The sequence below is a fragment of the Camelina sativa genome, chromosome 2, assembly GCF_000633955.1.
Source record: "Camelina sativa cultivar DH55 chromosome 2, Cs, whole genome shotgun sequence".
Classification (NCBI taxonomy): Eukaryota; Viridiplantae; Streptophyta; class Magnoliopsida; order Brassicales; family Brassicaceae; genus Camelina; species Camelina sativa.
In genome coordinates this window covers 27,119,702-27,136,256 of record NC_025686.1, presented here as the reverse complement: position 1 = coordinate 27,136,256, position 16,555 = coordinate 27,119,702, and the positions used below count along the sequence as shown (strand labels likewise).

The following is a 16,555-nucleotide window of genomic DNA, read 5'->3' as shown; positions in this document are numbered from 1 at the left end:
CAGAGAGTACTGTTATAAGAAGATGCGGTAAAGAAAAAGTGTTACTAACATGTGGGTCTGATCCTCCACATATTTATAACATAGGTATCTTTGGCAATACTTCCAGCATCACTGAACAAAGTCTGAAAAGGGAAGACAGAACTGCAAGCCGGATCCATCGCGTGCAAAGTTAAGTAGACGTCGTAGTAAGAAGTGTAGATAAAATTATACTTTTCCCAGCGCACAAACTTTAAGTTTGTTCCCTGAAAACCAAAATATGAACAAATTAGAGGAATCAAGGCACAGTGTTCATGAGCAAGGAAGGATGTTCTAGAAACAAGGAGATTGATTACAAGACATAAATTAAAAGAGAGAGAGAATATTATAAGAGTTACCTTCTCAAAATTGTAGCAGTAGAGTCCAAGCCTAGCGTAAAGGGTGCAATCATAATCATAGCGCTGAGGAGCCCTAACGAGTCCATCAGATCCAAAATCAAAACCCTAGGAAACTCAAAACCAAAACCATCCAGATAAGAAAACAACTAAGAGATCAAACAAACATGAGGAAGACCTAAGAGATCAAACAAGCCAGTTGGCAGTTTCTCTTTAACTTTTTCCTTCTTTTCCTTGCCTTTGGTTTTCTTGCGATTTCAAGCTTCCCGAATTCACATGCCGCTCTGACTTCCACCTCCTCCTCCATATCTAGCCAAGCCCTCAAATCTCTCTTGCGTTTCTTCTTTTTATTATATATCCATTCCCAAAACGAGTACGTGTATTATGAGAAAACAGAACAATTCCGAAGAGGCGGTGGCGTGGTGTAAGGGTTGTTAACAAATGAATATCTTCTTGTGGTAAGGTGTGTGTGTTAACAAACAAGTTTGGTTACAGCTTGTGTTATTGGTTATCATACAAATTACGATTATGCATTGCAAACAGATAGCCAGCAGCACTTAGCGAAGGTTAATATACATACAAATCCCAATCGTTTTAGTCCCTAGAGTTTGTAGACATAAAGACAAGCCAAACACAACATTGGTGCATCTATAGTCACTCATATAACATGATGATAAAAGTTACAAGGAAATAGCAATATTGGTGCTTCTTTTTGTTCTTAAATTACTCACGAAAAAGCAATTTCAAGACACATGTGTTCTGGTTCCCCATCCATGGTTTTCCTAATGATAGCTCTGTGATCAACAGCGATACCACATGAAGAAACACCTTTATACTTGTAACTTATGTAGAATATTGCATTCTCTGCGTGGAGCTTCTCACGTGCCTCAGTCATGTAATCTTCTTTAGTTTCTACAACTACCTTCTTGATCTCCAAGGGAGGGGAAGCCAGCAATACCTGGAGTCGTCACATTGGCAAGTGTAAGAGGAAACAGATAACAAGTCTGGCAGAGAATGATTGCAAATTCAACGACTTACAGGGTATATTGCTTTAAAGAATGCGATTTCAATGAATAGATGCAGCCACTCATTCTCAAGCAGCTCTGCTTCTTGCACCTGTGATCGATGATGCACAAACAAAAATACATTTATCTACATTTAACTGGCATCAACAAGATTTAAACTCCACTCTCTGGACATATATATATCTTAATTACCACGTAATACTTTTTGTTGTCACTGGAAAATGCCTCATCATCAGACAACCATTTAGGCATTTCACCTGTGTAGAATTGATCTATAGCATCCTCATTCCGGTCCCAATATTCATTCACAGGCTTGTTACCTTTTAAAAAGTGATCCTCTAGAAACTGTTAGTCCTCTAAAGACAGTGATATAATTAAGAAGATGCGGTAAATAAAAATCATCTTTACGTACATGAGGGTCTGCAGGCCAAGATCCTCCACGTATAGATATCGTCCATCGTACATCCAGCATTACTGTAAACAGCCTGAAAAGAGGAGAGGACAGAGTTGCAGGCCGCCGGATCCATTGCCTCCAAAGTTATGTAGAAGTCGACGCAAGCAGAACACAAAGCATTATACTTTACCCAGCGCACAAACTTAAAGTTTGTTCCCTGACAACCCAAAATCAAAACAAAAAGGAAATTAGAGGAATTAAGGCAGGGTTCGGCTAACAAGAAGACATAAAGAGGAGGAATCGTAGAGTTAACCTTTTCAAAATTGTAGCAGTAGAGTGCAAACCTACAGTAAAGGGTGATATGATAATTATAGTCACCAACATCAGGCTTCCTTATTCTAAAATCAGAGCCTCCATAATCAAAACCCTTGGAAAGTCAAAAATCAAAATCAGAACCAAAAAAAAAACCCTGGAAAATCGAAACCCCCCCTGATGGAGTGATGGTGAAGTAAAGTAGTATCCATGAGACGAGAACGAAACCTAAAGAGATCAAAATCAATTACACAAACAAAAACATCATGAGGGAAGAGGATTTTACATACATAGGCCAGATGAGAATATTTCTTATCCCAAGCCCTTAACTTTTTCTCTTTTTTCCTTTCCGATGCTGTTTTTGAGACTTCAAGCTTCCCGAATTCAGTTACCCGCAAGACCTTCATCTCCTCCAAGCCCTAAATCTCTCAGATAATATTAATCAAGTTATATTACAATACACTATGGTTTTAACATATATATTTATATATATATATATATGGTATGTCTTTATTATAAGAGATAAATGACCTAATTGATGGAAAAGTGAAAACTGTGTTAAGTTAATCAGTGGAAATTTCTTTGTTTATTGTTTTCTGAGTTGTAACAAAGAAATACAAACAAACAAAAAAAATTATCTTCCTTTGATAGCTTATGAATCACACATCTTCAACTTTGCTTGCAGCTAACGTTTTTGCATCATCTTAACTTCTTCTTGCGTAGCTTATTGCACCGCCGAAACTTTCCTTTTCGATAACTTTATCTTCATGGGATTGCCGCCTTTCTCTTCAAAGATCACCAGCTCATTCCCGGAAGCCTTAAACCATGATCGTGGTACATGATACCTAACCCCAAACAACAACAAAATGTTTGAACAAAGAGAGATGTAATGAAAACACACACAAAGATGATGACAACTCTTACCATCTCTGAGATGGCTCTCCACATCCAGTTAAGCATTTATCCGGCATGAATTTGCCTCTGTAATCGCATTCTTTAACGCATTCGTCATTCGGGGTGTTCTTTCTAGCAATCCTGGGCCAATATCTACCAATCTCTTCTCCGTTTAACCATGCCATGCCTTTCCCCATACTGATCATATCAAGCCCAACCGGCTCACTCCCAGAAGGTTGGTCTATGACAACCTACCAAAAAAAGATCAGATCTTTAGAGAGGAAGACAGAACTTTATCTTCTACGATCTTGGTTCTTGTCCAAGATGTTACATTACCTTATACCAAGTCAAAGGCTGTTTCTTGGGAGGTTTTGTAGTCACCGTCCATTTCACTGCGCCGGAGATGCCTGGCTTGGACAGTTCTAGATGCTCTCCTTGTACGCCGAGCTGCAAGATTTCATGGGNAGAATATTTCTTATCCCAAGCCCTTAACTTTTTCTCTTTTTTCCTTTCCGATGCTGTTTTTGAGACTTCAAGCTTCCCGAATTCAGTTACCCGCAAGACCTTCATCTCCTCCAAGCCCTAAATCTCTCAGATAATATTAATCAAGTTATATTACAATACACTATGGTTTTAACATATATATTTATATATATATATATATGGTATGTCTTTATTATAAGAGATAAATGACCTAATTGATGGAAAAGTGAAAACTGTGTTAAGTTAATCAGTGGAAATTTCTTTGTTTATTGTTTTCTGAGTTGTAACAAAGAAATACAAACAAACAAAAAAAATTATCTTCCTTTGATAGCTTATGAATCACACATCTTCAACTTTGCTTGCAGCTAACGTTTTTGCATCATCTTAACTTCTTCTTGCGTAGCTTATTGCACCGCCGAAACTTTCCTTTTCGATAACTTTATCTTCATGGGATTGCCGCCTTTCTCTTCAAAGATCACCAGCTCATTCCCGGAAGGCTTAAACCATGATCGTGGTACATGATACCTAACCCCAAACAACAACAAAATGTTTGAACAAAGAGAGATGTAATGAAAACACACACAAAGATGATGACAACTCTTACCATCTCTGAGATGGCTCTCCACATCCAGTTAAGCATTTATCCGGCATGAATTTGCCTCTGTAATCGCATTCTTTAACGCATTCGTCATTCGGGGTGTTCTTTCTAGCAATCCTGGGCCAATATCTACCAATCTCTTCTCCGTTTAACCATGCCATGCCTTTCCCCATACTGATCATATCAAGCCCAACCGGCTCACTCCCAGAAGGTTGGTCTATGACAACCTACCAAAAAAAGATCAGATCTTTAGAGAGGAAGACAGAACTTTATCTTCTACGATCTTGGTTCTTGTCCAAGATGTTACATTACCTTATACCAAGTCAAAGGCTGTTTCTTGGGAGGTTTTGTAGTCACCGTCCATTTCACTGCGCCGGAGATGCCTGGCTTGGACAGTTCTAGATGCTCTCCTTGTACGCCGAGCTGCAAGATTTCATGGGAATGGTGTTGAGAGACTCATTAAAAAGAAAGAATCACTTGGAGCGCATGACAGGTTTCTAGGCAGAGGATTATATAACCTTGTAGGACCATTTGCTATTTGTCAAATTCAATGTGCCCTTGTTGAAACCTTTGATTGAGACACTTGTAAGCCCAGCTCCAACCCATTCGTAAAAGGATCCTGCATTCTGTAGCAGAGGAAGTTACGCAATGTACGAGTTCGGATGATGAAGCAAAACTGCAATGATACATGCATGGAACAGGATAACTCGAAATTTTGTGTTCATAGAATTACCGAAAGACCAACAGTCATGCTAAGCAAATCAATATTATTATCGCCCGCTTTGAGAGAAACTGATTTCTTGAGTTTGAAAGGCACATGAGTCCCATTCCCTGTCGCAGTTCCTAGAAACCAGTAGTCACATTTACGCACAATCAATTAGAAAACCAAGTTCAAGAATTAACAAAATGGCCGCAAGTGTTGGAAAGTACCTAAGTACTCTTTGTTGATGAAAACATGAAGAGTATGTCCCTTTGATTCTATAAACAGAACCGGGCGGTTACCCTTGTTCAGGAACTCTTCATTATCACTGACTTTTATACTGCAGCAGAATGAATACATTTGCTTCAGGTTCTGTCTCGACGAATTCAATCAATTTTTAACAGTAACAGGATTCAGGTACTGACCTTGTAGTGTACCAAAGATAGTCAGTTGTGTCCTTTGTGGTGTTGATGTGGTCAACAAGTTCATTTTTCACAAAATCTGCTTCTCCCCAAATACCCGGTTTCTCCGAGAACACTTCCCATTTCAGACCTGATGAAGATTTCAAATCTTCAGGTACCATTTCAACCTTGGAGGACTTTGAAGTTACCTGTTGCAAAATGTAAATTTAGCCATTTGCTAAGTTGTGTTTTCGTGTTATGTCATTGTCCAAACCAGTTATTGTTGTTACCTTTGCTGTGTTGAAAACCTCTTTCTTGCAGTCAGGTAGAATGCTAACCGACCAGGCAGGCAAGTGGTATGACGTGTTTCGAAACATCACTGTCTTGTCACTTTTATCATCCAAGTTTGACAGAAACGCAGCACAAGTTCCCGAAGAGTCTGTGTACACATCAGCCTGAAAATCGAAAGCAAATCATCAGAAAGAAAACATTCTGACAGAGACAGAAGTCTTTCGTGGGGGGGTTTAAAAACAGAAAGTGCACCTCGAGTGAATGGCCTAATGTAATATTTTGATGCTCGCCACTGATCAGCAAGTTTTCAGAGAGCATTATAGCTTTGTGAAGATCCTTAAGGTGTCCCCATTTTGGTAATCTAGGCAATCCTGATAAAGGAACAGGACATAAACATTAGTTATAACCGTTGAAGAGTTATCTCAGTACATAGTGATCTTTTTCGTTACAAAGTACAAACTCACCATACTCATCAATCGGAGCTTCATAGTCATAGCTCGTAGTGATAAAAGGTCCTCCTGAAGTACGTCCAAAATTCGTTCCTCCGTGATACTAACATACAACCAAAATCCATTTAGATTACAAACTGATACAGAGCTAACTAACTTCCTCGTGATGAAGAAACTACCAAATATTACCATGTAGTAGTTGTGAACACTTCCACCTTTCCCGAAAAACCGAGCAACAGAGTAAGCTACATCCTCTGCTGGTCTGTGAGGGTCTCTGCCTCCAAATGTTTTAAACCTGGAAGGAAAGAATAACTCTTTTTCAGACCGCGAAAATCAGATTCACTTGCTAATAATGATCAAGAAGCTCCTAAAGACTCCAACTTTGTATGAAACTGAATTCAAGGAAATGTTAGCGGAACCAAAGATCAGTCTATTTACCATCCAGGCCAGTTCTCAGTCCAAATCTTGGGTTTATCTGGCGTATTAGGTGTGAATTGGTCACAGTAAAAGCCATTGCAGGTACTAATCTGCAAAAGTAAATAAGAGAAACCCATCATAACCTGACACAATTTGAGAGATTTTTCACTTGAGTATCAGAAAGCATCAGCTAACATGTCGATACAAGAAAGTATGCAATGAATCAAAAAGATGAAGGTATGTATAGATCTTGTGGTTTCAGATTCGATAAAGACTTACCACAGTCGAAGGAGCATCCCATTGCTGGCACATCATCCATGGAACACCAATGTTCTGTGAGACAGCCATAGAAGCAGACCATTGAGCATACCTTTTCCCACCTTCTCCGTAATCTTTCTCATAATACCCGTACTCGTTTTCCACCTAATGAAATCACAATATTAAGAAAAAACATTCTAAAAAGGTAACAAAACAATGCTGAAATTGTTGTATATATGTTGTCATTTGTCTTGCCTGAGACAAGATTATTGGACCGCCCTGTGGTGCAAAAAGCTTCTCTTTTTTCAACAAGTTCACTATATAAGTCGTGAAACTCTCCATGTAATGCTGAAACCAAAAATTCCACAGAGCAAAGAATTTTAAGTATCAGTAGAAAAGAAAAAAAAAACAAATTCCGAAATATTATCCTTTCTAACCTTCCATGGTTCATTATCCGCCCTGAAGACAGTTCCTGGAACGTAATGCAGCCAAACCGGGACTCCCCTATAACCCCACAAGATTCAATTTACAAAAAACTTCAAAAGAAGGACAGACAAAGAAGGGATTACATAGAGAGGGCATCACCCATAATTCCACTCGGCTGCAACAAAAGGACCAATTCGTAGAATCATATGCATTCCAGCTTCCTGAACAATCTTGATGAACTTCACTAGATTATACCGACCACCAAAGTAATACTACAAAACCAACAACAAACTAATTACTGATGGGACTCTAAACTCAACAAACATCTGAGAGAGTAATAACTGAAAAGACAAGTACCAACCTTTCCAGGAGATGGCTCATGGCCATTCCAAAAGACATAAGACTCGATTGCGTTGCAGCCTCCTTCTTTTGCTGTTTGAACAAGCGATGGCCACATCTGCAATAGAACCAATTTAATCCTCAGGAAGATTCCCAAATTAACCAGATTCAAACCCAATGTCTTTTATTCTAGAATCTCGAAATTTTTTCAACTAGACCCTCACAAGTTCGAAACTTTATTCGATTCAAAGTGAGCAGAGATCAGAAATCCAAAAAAAGCTTTGAACTTTAGCATTCACTAAGCGGAATTATCAAAGACAGAAGAAAAAAAAAAGGAAGAAGAAGAAGAAGAAGTCAATACTAACAGCTGGAACGCTTCTGGGATAATGAATGGCGGCGGAGATAATGAGCTGACGGCGATTGCCGATGGAGAGAGAACGGTGGTCGTAGGTTACATTGGCCGCCTCGATAGCTCTCCAAGACAAGAGAAACACCATGGCCACCACCAGAATCGCGGAAGAAGCAATGCTTTCAGTAACCCGCTTCATTTTACTTTAGATCTTCGTCTTCGCGTAAGAGTGTTCTTCTCTCAAAGTGACTAAAACCCTCACTTTTTTCAATTAGGAGGGAAACACAAAGATTTATCCTTTAAGGGCATCCATTAATATATTTTCTTGGTTTCTGTGTGGGAGTGTACAAGAGAGAGAGTGTGTGTGACCAAATCACACTCTTCACTTATCATTATTTTTTATTTATTTTATTGTTTTGCTATTAATATATACATGTATACATCATGTATGCAGTTGAAGCTAATTTTGTTTTTTTTTTTGTTAAAGGATATTTGAAGCTAATTTTGTTGGTAATTAATAGTAGTTAAATTCTGCCTAAGACACATTCCCTAATCTTTTGAACTGTAGTCTTTTATTCGCTACCGTATAGTTCACATTTGATCTAGTTCGTCACGTAAAAAGTAGAGTTTGAGTTTTCTTTTTCAATGATAAAAAATAACAAATACCATTTTTTACACATACACGCTCAAACAAAAGATAATTAAGAAACTGGCGTGGCACATTAGTCATGGACCATGGTCCATTAGATTAGCGAAGAAGTAAAGCCAACTTCAAGAAAGAAAAAGACATAGAGAAAGTGACTGTGAAGTCTTTATGCTTTTTCTAATTTCATCCTAACCAAATCTGACTTTCCTACAAAAAAAAATTTCGAAAAGATCTAAACCCTTTCTCCATTCTTTCGCCACGTAAATTAAAAATCGTCACCGTCGAAAGACAAAGACAATAAGCTTTACGCATGCATCTAACGATCGAGAACATCAAAATATTGTTTTTCTTTTTCTTTTGTTCATTTAGAACTTTTTTATAGTTGGTTATTTGATTCGTAAGGCATATATGTATTACGTTATCATAAAAGGGAACACATCACATGCACATAACAAACCAAAATTAAATGAAGCAAGATTTGATAATTTGATACGGCAGATATTTTTTTTTTATCGACAGAGATTTTCATAAAAACGCTGCACTCCACGTTTTCTGGTACATTCGTGTCTCCACGTTACCTTTCTTTTCTCTCTGTATTTAACCAACCAACCAATTTTCTTGTGTTTTTGATACTGTAAAATATTCTTCTCTCTGGTTCTAATTATTACCACTACCGTTTCTGCCTAATCAATTAATAAGGGAAAAACTTTTTATTGCTTGGAGTTGGATCGTAGTTAAAATGTGGGTCGTCTTTTTTTCTTTTTCCCTAACCCCAAACAAATAAATACTACAATTGCCGAAAGGGTTGAAATCTTAAATTTTACAGGCCCCACAGTTACCGAAGTACTCTGCCTCTTCTAGTTAAACCACCAAACTTGTGGAGCGTGAATAACACTTTCTCATGGACGCTCGTGTTTTACAAACGTTCGGTGGCGTTACAATAGTTAAAACGGCGCGTGAACATTTGTTGAGAATTTTGGTGTCGGTGAAGAGACAACCTCTAGATTCGCCGAACCAACAAAGTCTCAGGCTCTCTAGGCTGGACCTTTCTGTACATACTTGGGATACGACCGTGATCGGTGGATCTCTTTTTTTTATTATTTCTTTTTTCATCTCCACAAAAACATAACCTAATTTTAGCTTGGAAGTTGTCACCATTGTTTATCTTCTATGGATAAGTATTTGCTTTGAAACGAAGCTGATAGTTGATTCTTTTGAATATTTCAATCTTTTCAATTTCAGTACTTTCAATAGCCGTCTATCAGTTTTGGCCCCAAAAAAGTGATTAAAGACAACTATAAGTCTATAACGTATGGTTTAAGACCAGAATATGTAAGATATGGTATGACCGTATGAGCATTGTGGAAGACGTACTGTCTCACTATCAGGTAAAAGAAATTTGTGAAACTGATGTTGATATATTCTGATAAATAATATATTCTTTTAAAAAACTACACCTAGATTAAAAACCTGTATATTAATTTGGTACGGCCTGTGTATTCAACGAGATTTATATCAATGATACAATTATAAACGTGAGTGAAAATGTCATATCAACACGTATACACAACTTGTATATTGAATCACCCAATAAATATTATTGTTCACTGTGGTTTGATACCAAAGAACATTGAAAAGAATATTCAGGATAGTTGAGACTGAGCTCGGTTCGAACCAGTAACCGATATTGTATTCAAAGATATCCCAAGAGGATTACCACCTTCCTCTTCCAATACCATCAACAAATTTCCAGATGGTTTTAAAAACTCTCGTGGGATATGATACCTGCATTAACCAAATCCAAGTCCAGATCAAACAACAACAAAAAGTAAAGTTCAGTTAACATAATCAAATATAATTTTGTGTCTCCAGGGTCTGTGATGCTTACATAGATTGAGAAGGACGTCCAGCAGGAGTAAGAAATGAGACCCAATAACGACCAATGCTTACACCATTCACCCACATTTCTCCTTTACCCATACTCGACATGTTTAGTCCCACTGGCTCATCTCCACTCGGCTCATCAAACATCGTCTACATATGCACATTTTTCACATTTGTCACCTATACATATTCATAAATTACATAGTACTTTTTTTTTTTTACAAATATATCTAGCTAGGCATACCTTGTACCAAGCGAGAGGGTGATTATTAATGAGTCCAGCATTATTCATACTCCACTTCACTCTGTTTAAATTCTTCCATTGATGTAACCTAACTTTTTCTCCAAGCAAACCCACCTTCACAACACATATATAATTAGATTTTGTATCAAGTATCAATGCAATCTTCATTCAGTTCATATGACTCATAGAATGAAAGTTCATTGCTGTATTACCGAGTAACCCCATTGAGATCTACTCAAATCGATGGTTTTTGTCCCACCACAGCTAATTTGTACTTTGGTTAGTCCATAAGACTTCCTCTCCATGTAAGCCCCAGAGTCCTTTTATTCACATGATTGAGTAAGAAGTGATAAGATTATACTGCTCATTTGTGTATTACAAGAAAATAATAAACCGGGTTATGTTTTAAGCAAAAGTCCTTACCGGTAGACCAACCATGCCGCTGAGGATGGATATACTGTTTTGTCCATTGGTTAAGCTAACCTGAACTTGGCGTTTAACTACCCTTATGTCTCTACTTCCATGTCCAGATCCTACAACAGCAAACTTATATATAATATGTTCATATATGAATTATTGAACACTTGGGTAATCGAGCTATAGTACTAGAGAGTCAAATATGTGTATCTTGCAAACTAATAAGTACAATGGACAGTCAAAATTAACACCAAACGCAAAGTTAGCAACCCATTTTTCTTCCCAAGTTACTTTTAATACTTACGTACCTGCTAGTGCACTGTTGACGAACACGTGAACAACATGTCCTGATGATTCAATGTAGATAGACGGGTTTGTGCAGGGTGAATCCGGCTTAAAGCTTACATTGGAAAAGCCAAACTTGCGTTAGTAAAGATAAATAAACATTAGAATTATAATGAATATATCTTATATTTTACCTTGTAGTGTACCAAAGATAATCAGTTTTGTCCTTAGTCAAATTAGTGTGTTCCAACAAAGCATTTGTCTTCAAAGCTGTGCCTGAGAATGCTGGGATTGTTTCTCTAAACACTTCCCATTTGTCGGGAACGTTGAATACTTGAACCGGCGTTGCAAATCTCACATTCTTGGGCACATTCACCTTTAATTCATTAAGCGGTTTATATGCTTAGTAAGTTGGTAATTACAACTAGGATGATCAGAAAGTTTGTAAAGAAGAATAGAAAAGATAGACTTACTTTTGCTGTTTGGTAAACTAGGTTTTTGCAGTTCTGAAGAATACCAATTGACTTGGGACTCAAGCTATACGCATTGTTTCTGAATTGTACTTGACTGACTTTAGCCGCGTCGTTGTTCACGAGAAACGCAACGCATCCACTTCTCGCATCTTCAAAGACATAAGCCTGTTGCAATGGTCCTAGAGAGAGCATCGTTTGCTTCCCTTGAAGCAGAGGATTTGCAGAGGCTTTAATCGCAGCATGAAGTTCCTTCAAATGACCGTACTTAGGCTGTCTTAAAAGACCTGGCAGCAGACACGAATCAATATCAGAATCAAATTATCGGGTTCTTTTGAGCATAGAACATGTTTAAGAGCTTTAGACCAAACCGTATTCGTCGAGAGGAGCTTGATCGTAGTATCCTGTAACGAAATATGAAGATGAAGTCCTTCCAAAGTTTGTTCCACCATGGTACTGTATTGAAACATGGTTGTGAGTTCTTGATTATACTATTGCGATTATTTAATAAAGATCTTATTATTTACCATGTAATAGTTGACGTAGCTTCCGTTTTTGGCGATGAAAAGAGCGGCATGGAAAGCAATATCCTCAGCAGATCTAATATAAGGCTCTGCTCCATAAACCTGAAAGCTTTTTTTTTCATCACACAAAAAATATACTACTTAACTTTTTGTACAAGGAAACAAATCAAAATTAGACACAATTAGGTAAACCCTTACAAGGATGTCCAGTCCTCAGTCCACATTTTCGGCTTATTGGGTGAGTTTGGTCCCGGAAACGTCTCACCGCATGTCATTCCGTTGCATGTATTGATCTACAAATTTAAAAACATCCATCTTTTAACAAAATAAGAAAGAGTGATCTTAGATATATTAAGTAAACGGGTATGGTACTAACGACGGGATCAGGAGCATCAGGCTGCTTGCACATGATCCATGGCACTCCAGTCTTAAGCCCGACCGCCATTTGTCCTGCCCACTTGACGTACGCTTCTCCTTTCTCATGAAAAGCCGCCATCACGTTTTTGTACTCGTTCTCGATCTATACGATTAAAAAACCACAACATATTCACATCATAATTACAAGCTAACCGGATCCAGGTCCGGTTTGATTTGAGTTCACAAACGTTAACCGAAGTTCTAAACCAAATCAAATCCACAAGGACGTCTGATTCTAACCAATCCGGTTAAAATATTAGTCAACAGAAAATCAATTTACTCCCTACCTAATGTTCAATTAATTATCATCTAATCACCGACTAATCAATCATGGTAATTGATTGATTAGACACGATACCTTCCTCGAAAGATTGATTAGCGGCCTACTAAATTCATTGTTAGATTGTGATTTTACTTGGTTAAGTGTCTCAATTGAACCGGCTCAAAGTCACTGGTTTTGAAGTCATGATTGGGTTGTATTTCTAAGCATTGGTCGGTTAATGTAAGTAACTAATCTTATTGGTTTGATTGTGTTTGATTTGATGACATTGAATCAGATGAAGAAAGCTACCTGGGAGAGAATAATTGGACCACCCTGAGAAGCATATAAGCCCTCAGATTTCATCATATTCACGATCTTAGTTGTGAACTTTTGCATGTGGAACTTGAAGGGCTCGTTGTCGGTTCGATATACCATACCGGGTACATCTCGTAACCAAAATGGCAATCCCCTAGAGAACCAAACCGGTAATTAATCATATACGTTGACTATACCATAAAATATAGAAAAGACCAATAATAATTGTCAGTTGATTAGTCGTACCCGTAGTTCCACTCGGCTTCGATGAAGGGTCCAATACGTAGACAGACATAGAGACCTTGCGATCTTATCTCTTTAATAAACTTCACCAAATCGTTTCTTCCACTAAAATCATACTGCAAAAATTCATTTAAATTCCAAAAAAAAATGATATGTTATAATTTCGTAACCATATACTAAAAAAAGAAAATGAACATTTGTATTGAGAGAAAAAAAAATTGAAACCGACCTGACCGAGCTTAGGCTCATGGAGGTTCCAGAAAACGTACGTCTGGATCACATCGATGCCTCCTTCCTTTGTCTTTTTTATCAGAGATGGCCACATCTGCACAAGAAAATACAAAATTTACATTTTATTTGTTAAAACGCGCTATTCTTTATATAAAATTGAAATGATAATAAAAATTAGCTGTCTTTGGATCCCATTGATTAGAGATTTTAATGTAATGAGATTTGTTCACGTGATTGTGTTAAAGTTGTCAAAGACCAAATGATGGTAACTAGTACTAAGACACATAAATAATCAGTGATCATCATCACATGTAATTTAATTAAAATATTGTTATTTGGCTTAGTTTCAATTGTTTTTTTTTTTTTTGACATTTTGACTTTTTATTTAAAACTAGTATAATTATTCACTTAATTATTCGTTTTTTTATCGAAACCATGAGAAGAACATTAAATGAAGCACAGACGACGGATCTGTGTCTAGTTATTAGTTTTAGATCAGAAAAATGAATGAATACGTTTTTATTAATTGATGTATTTCGATTTAATTAATAGCAGTGTTTAATTTAAATGATTAAGGAATCGGTAACTTTATAGGAGTGTTAAGGAAGTAGACATCTCTGACAAAATTAGAAAGAAAAACATAAAAAGAACCAAAAACTGTGTCGTTTTGAGACCCGTGACTGTTTTCTATCATCGGTAGAGTCAAGGGAGTCAAAGCTGTTTGTGTGTGTTTGGATTTGGATGATATCTCTGTCTTAATCTTGAAAGTGAAGTTATAACAAATCTTGTGAACCAAAAAAAAATATAACCTATTTAAAAATTAATATTTGACAGATCAATTCCGTTTTCATTACGTAATGCATGTCTTTTTCGTTTTGGATAATATATATTTTTTTCATTTTCATAAAATTAGAGAATTTTAATAATGCAATTACTGATTAAAATAAATGATGCCTTTATGAATCAACAATTTTAAAAACTAGAAATAGCGACGTGTAAGATGTAAGAAAAATAATAATATTAATAAAAAAAAGTTGGTGTTTAAAAATGCTCAAATAAATCAAAATTTTGAAGGAATGAAGTTATGAAATCATGAATGTGTGCTAATAGAATATCACACGTTATGAACTTCTGATTAGTTAATAAAACCGATCCTTGCTAACACTTTAATAAAGAAAATAAACCAATGTATATATAACCCAAAAAGAAAAAGACATTTCTTAATTTTTACGAAAGAAAAAAGTTTGTAATATAGCGAAAATAAGAGTTGAGTTTCTCACGCAACAAAAAGTACATGACAATAAAGTGAAATCAAATTCTCATTAATTTAAAGAAACTCGTGAAAACAGAATTCGGTTACAAAAGTTAGTAATATACAAAAAAAAGCCACGATTTCATATCTTTATATGGTTATGGTTTGAGATATTATATCAACAAAACACTAGTTTCATATATATCCAAAATTAAACTACGGTTTGTGTCACATATATGTATATATTAGTTTTCTTTTGATAGAGGAGTTTTTGTCATATTACATCAATAGATGATGATGATGATATGACACAAAAGGTTATGGTCCAACCATATTTGCCTAAAATGTTTTTTTCTTTTGGGTTAAAGGTTTGCAAGAAACGTTCATTAGACAAACATCACATTAACTAATCACATGTATCTATAGTTAATGTAATGATGGAAACATTTACCTCGGGTGTGCTGCGAGGATAGTGAATGGAACCAGAGAAGAGAAGTTTCCTCTGTCCATCGATAATCAAAGACCGTCCATCATACGTTACTCCTTTCGCCGCCGTAGCAACACCGCCGGAGAATACAAGAATCGTAACCAGAAGAATCAAACACAACCCCAAGACTCGACCCAACTCCATCTTCTTCCTCTCTCTTACTGATGATAGTAATGTTCGAATACGTGTGTGTGTTTGTGTGATATATATACACACATCAAGCATGTGGGTGTACCTATTGGTGCATTGTATAAAAATCCAAAGAAAGATTTATGATTTGAATACAGTGTGACTAAAATATGTAAGCGTTGAAAAAATCTTTTTGAGATTTGAGATGTGGAAGCTAGCCTTTTCTATATATATATATACACGAATCGATTGACTTTTGCAATAATTGGGAAGAGATTGGATCCTCTGTTGAGGTGTTTATATAAGCCTTTTCGCCTTTGTCTTACGATTCTACGAACTTATTCATTTACTTAAATACCCTTTCTATGTTGGAGTTACCTATCTATATTAACTTACTATAAAGTAAAAAAAGATAATCAACTTACTAGTTCTTATCCAGTGAATGAATAATGTTGAATCTAATTGGGTCAATTCAACACTAAAATGAGTAAGTTGAATACAATTTTTTTCCCAATATATATTTTGTTTTACAGTACAAGATTTAATTTCCAAAATCTCATTTAAAAAAAAAAAAAAAAAATATGTTAAATAACACACTACTAGAAAAGAAAATAACTGTTGAAGAAAATAATTACCTTGTTCCTGTAGAAAATCTCTGAAAGTTAAATTAAAATTTGGGAAAAAAGTCGAAACAAAGGTAATGATTGAGGTTTAGCGTATACGACACTGGAATTTGGAACTTGGAAGACAAGACTTGGACCCAAGAGCACAGCCTTCACGTTAAGATAATATGGGTCTTCTATTGGGTTGTAAGATATATATCGTTACGGCTCATATGGGCTTTTAAGTCTTGATGCATTACCTTTTTTTTTTTTTCTTTTTTTCTAGTTCATAAATATCTCTCAATCCTTTTGTTTTTTGTTAATATAGTAATATACAATCTATACTAATAAAAGTACATAAAAGCTATAAGATTCTTAAGCTGTCACATAAGATTTAAAATAACCAATATGGATTAATCATCTCACTGATTAACATTTTT

The 16,555-nt window shown here is 36.2% G+C and overlaps 4 protein-coding genes across 5 annotated transcripts; all 4 read right to left on the bottom strand.

The window, feature by feature from the left end:
* On the bottom strand, positions 45–1,011 carry LOC109127157 (UPF0725 protein At5g63820-like). The gene is made up of 4 exons (XM_019231479.1): positions 988–1,011; positions 625–714; positions 375–479; positions 45–242 (listed from the first exon to the last, which is right to left on the bottom strand). The coding sequence occupies exons 1-4, from the start codon at positions 1,009–1,011 to the stop codon at positions 45–47; spliced, it is 417 nt and encodes a 138-aa protein (XP_019087024.1).
* LOC104741822 (UPF0725 protein At5g63820-like) lies at positions 921–2,534 on the bottom strand. Its single transcript, XM_010462745.2, has 6 exons — positions 2,393–2,534; positions 2,104–2,217; positions 1,809–2,007; positions 1,589–1,716; positions 1,410–1,487; positions 921–1,329 (listed from the first exon to the last, which is right to left on the bottom strand). The coding sequence occupies exons 1-6, from the start codon at positions 2,507–2,509 to the stop codon at positions 1,099–1,101; spliced, it is 867 nt and encodes a 288-aa protein (XP_010461047.1). The 5' UTR covers positions 2,510–2,534; the 3' UTR covers positions 921–1,098.
* On the bottom strand, positions 2,638–8,079 carry LOC104741805 (beta-galactosidase 10). Of its 2 annotated transcripts, none has more exons than XM_010462735.2 (18): positions 7,724–8,079; positions 7,381–7,476; positions 7,179–7,291; positions 7,031–7,097; positions 6,849–6,941; positions 6,615–6,758; positions 6,357–6,445; positions 6,108–6,213; positions 5,934–6,021; positions 5,722–5,840; positions 5,469–5,633; positions 5,203–5,387; positions 5,008–5,117; positions 4,811–4,920; positions 4,596–4,703; positions 4,390–4,500; positions 4,084–4,304; positions 2,638–2,947 (listed from the first exon to the last, which is right to left on the bottom strand). In XM_010462735.2, the coding sequence occupies exons 1-18, from the start codon at positions 7,904–7,906 to the stop codon at positions 2,827–2,829; spliced, it is 2,229 nt and encodes a 742-aa protein (XP_010461037.1). In that variant the 5' UTR covers positions 7,907–8,079; the 3' UTR covers positions 2,638–2,826. The 2 variants fall into 2 exon arrangements, with proteins under 2 accessions (XP_010461037.1, XP_010461031.1); XM_010462729.2 differs by lacking the exon at positions 2,638–2,947 and adding an exon at positions 3,656–4,004 and having other exon boundaries at positions 7,724–8,077.
* On the bottom strand, positions 9,831–15,785 carry LOC104741790 (beta-galactosidase 6). Its single transcript, XM_010462712.1, has 16 exons — positions 15,349–15,785; positions 13,644–13,739; positions 13,418–13,530; positions 13,166–13,325; positions 12,554–12,697; positions 12,376–12,470; positions 12,181–12,286; positions 12,025–12,109; positions 11,657–11,940; positions 11,378–11,559; positions 11,207–11,298; positions 10,905–11,014; positions 10,694–10,801; positions 10,482–10,595; positions 10,242–10,387; positions 9,831–10,138 (listed from the first exon to the last, which is right to left on the bottom strand). The coding sequence occupies exons 1-16, from the start codon at positions 15,607–15,609 to the stop codon at positions 9,997–9,999; spliced, it is 2,238 nt and encodes a 745-aa protein (XP_010461014.1). The 5' UTR covers positions 15,610–15,785; the 3' UTR covers positions 9,831–9,996.

Coding starts and splice junctions, on each gene's coding strand:
- LOC109127157 (XM_019231479.1), bottom strand. CDS start 1,011: ATGTTGTGTTTGGCTTGTCTTTAT. Junction 715..987: donor TGTGTTTGGCTTGTCTTTAT/GTCTACAAACTC, acceptor TATAATAAAAAG/AAGAAACGCAAGAGAGATTT. Junction 243..374: donor ACTGCTACAATTTTGAGAAG/GTAACTCTTATA, acceptor TTTGGTTTTCAG/GGAACAAACTTAAAGTTTGT.
- LOC104741822 (XM_010462745.2), bottom strand. CDS start 2,509: ATGAAGGTCTTGCGGGTAACTGAATTCGGGAAGCTTGAAGTCTCAAAA. Junction 2,008..2,103: donor ACTGCTACAATTTTGAAAAG/GTTAACTCTACG, acceptor TTGGGTTGTCAG/GGAACAAACTTTAAGTTTGT. Junction 1,717..1,808: donor CTTGGCCTGCAGACCCTCAT/GTACGTAAAGAT, acceptor ACTTTTTAAAAG/GTAACAAGCCTGTGAATGAA.
- LOC104741805 (XM_010462735.2), bottom strand. CDS start 7,906: ATGAAGCGGGTTACTGAAAGCATTGCTTCTTCCGCGATTCTGGTGGTG. Junction 5,118..5,202: donor TATCTTTGGTACACTACAAG/GTCAGTACCTGA, acceptor ATTCTGCTGCAG/TATAAAAGTCAGTGATAATG. Junction 4,704..4,810: donor GCATGACTGTTGGTCTTTCG/GTAATTCTATGA, acceptor CCTCTGCTACAG/AATGCAGGATCCTTTTACGA.
- LOC104741790 (XM_010462712.1), bottom strand. CDS start 15,609: ATGCTTGATGTGTGTATATATATCACACAAACACACACACGTATTCGA. Junction 12,698..13,165: donor GTCCAATTATTCTCTCCCAG/GTAGCTTTCTTC, acceptor TTAATCGTATAG/ATCGAGAACGAGTACAAAAA. Junction 10,388..10,481: donor ACCCTCTCGCTTGGTACAAG/GTATGCCTAGCT, acceptor GTGCATATGTAG/ACGATGTTTGATGAGCCGAG.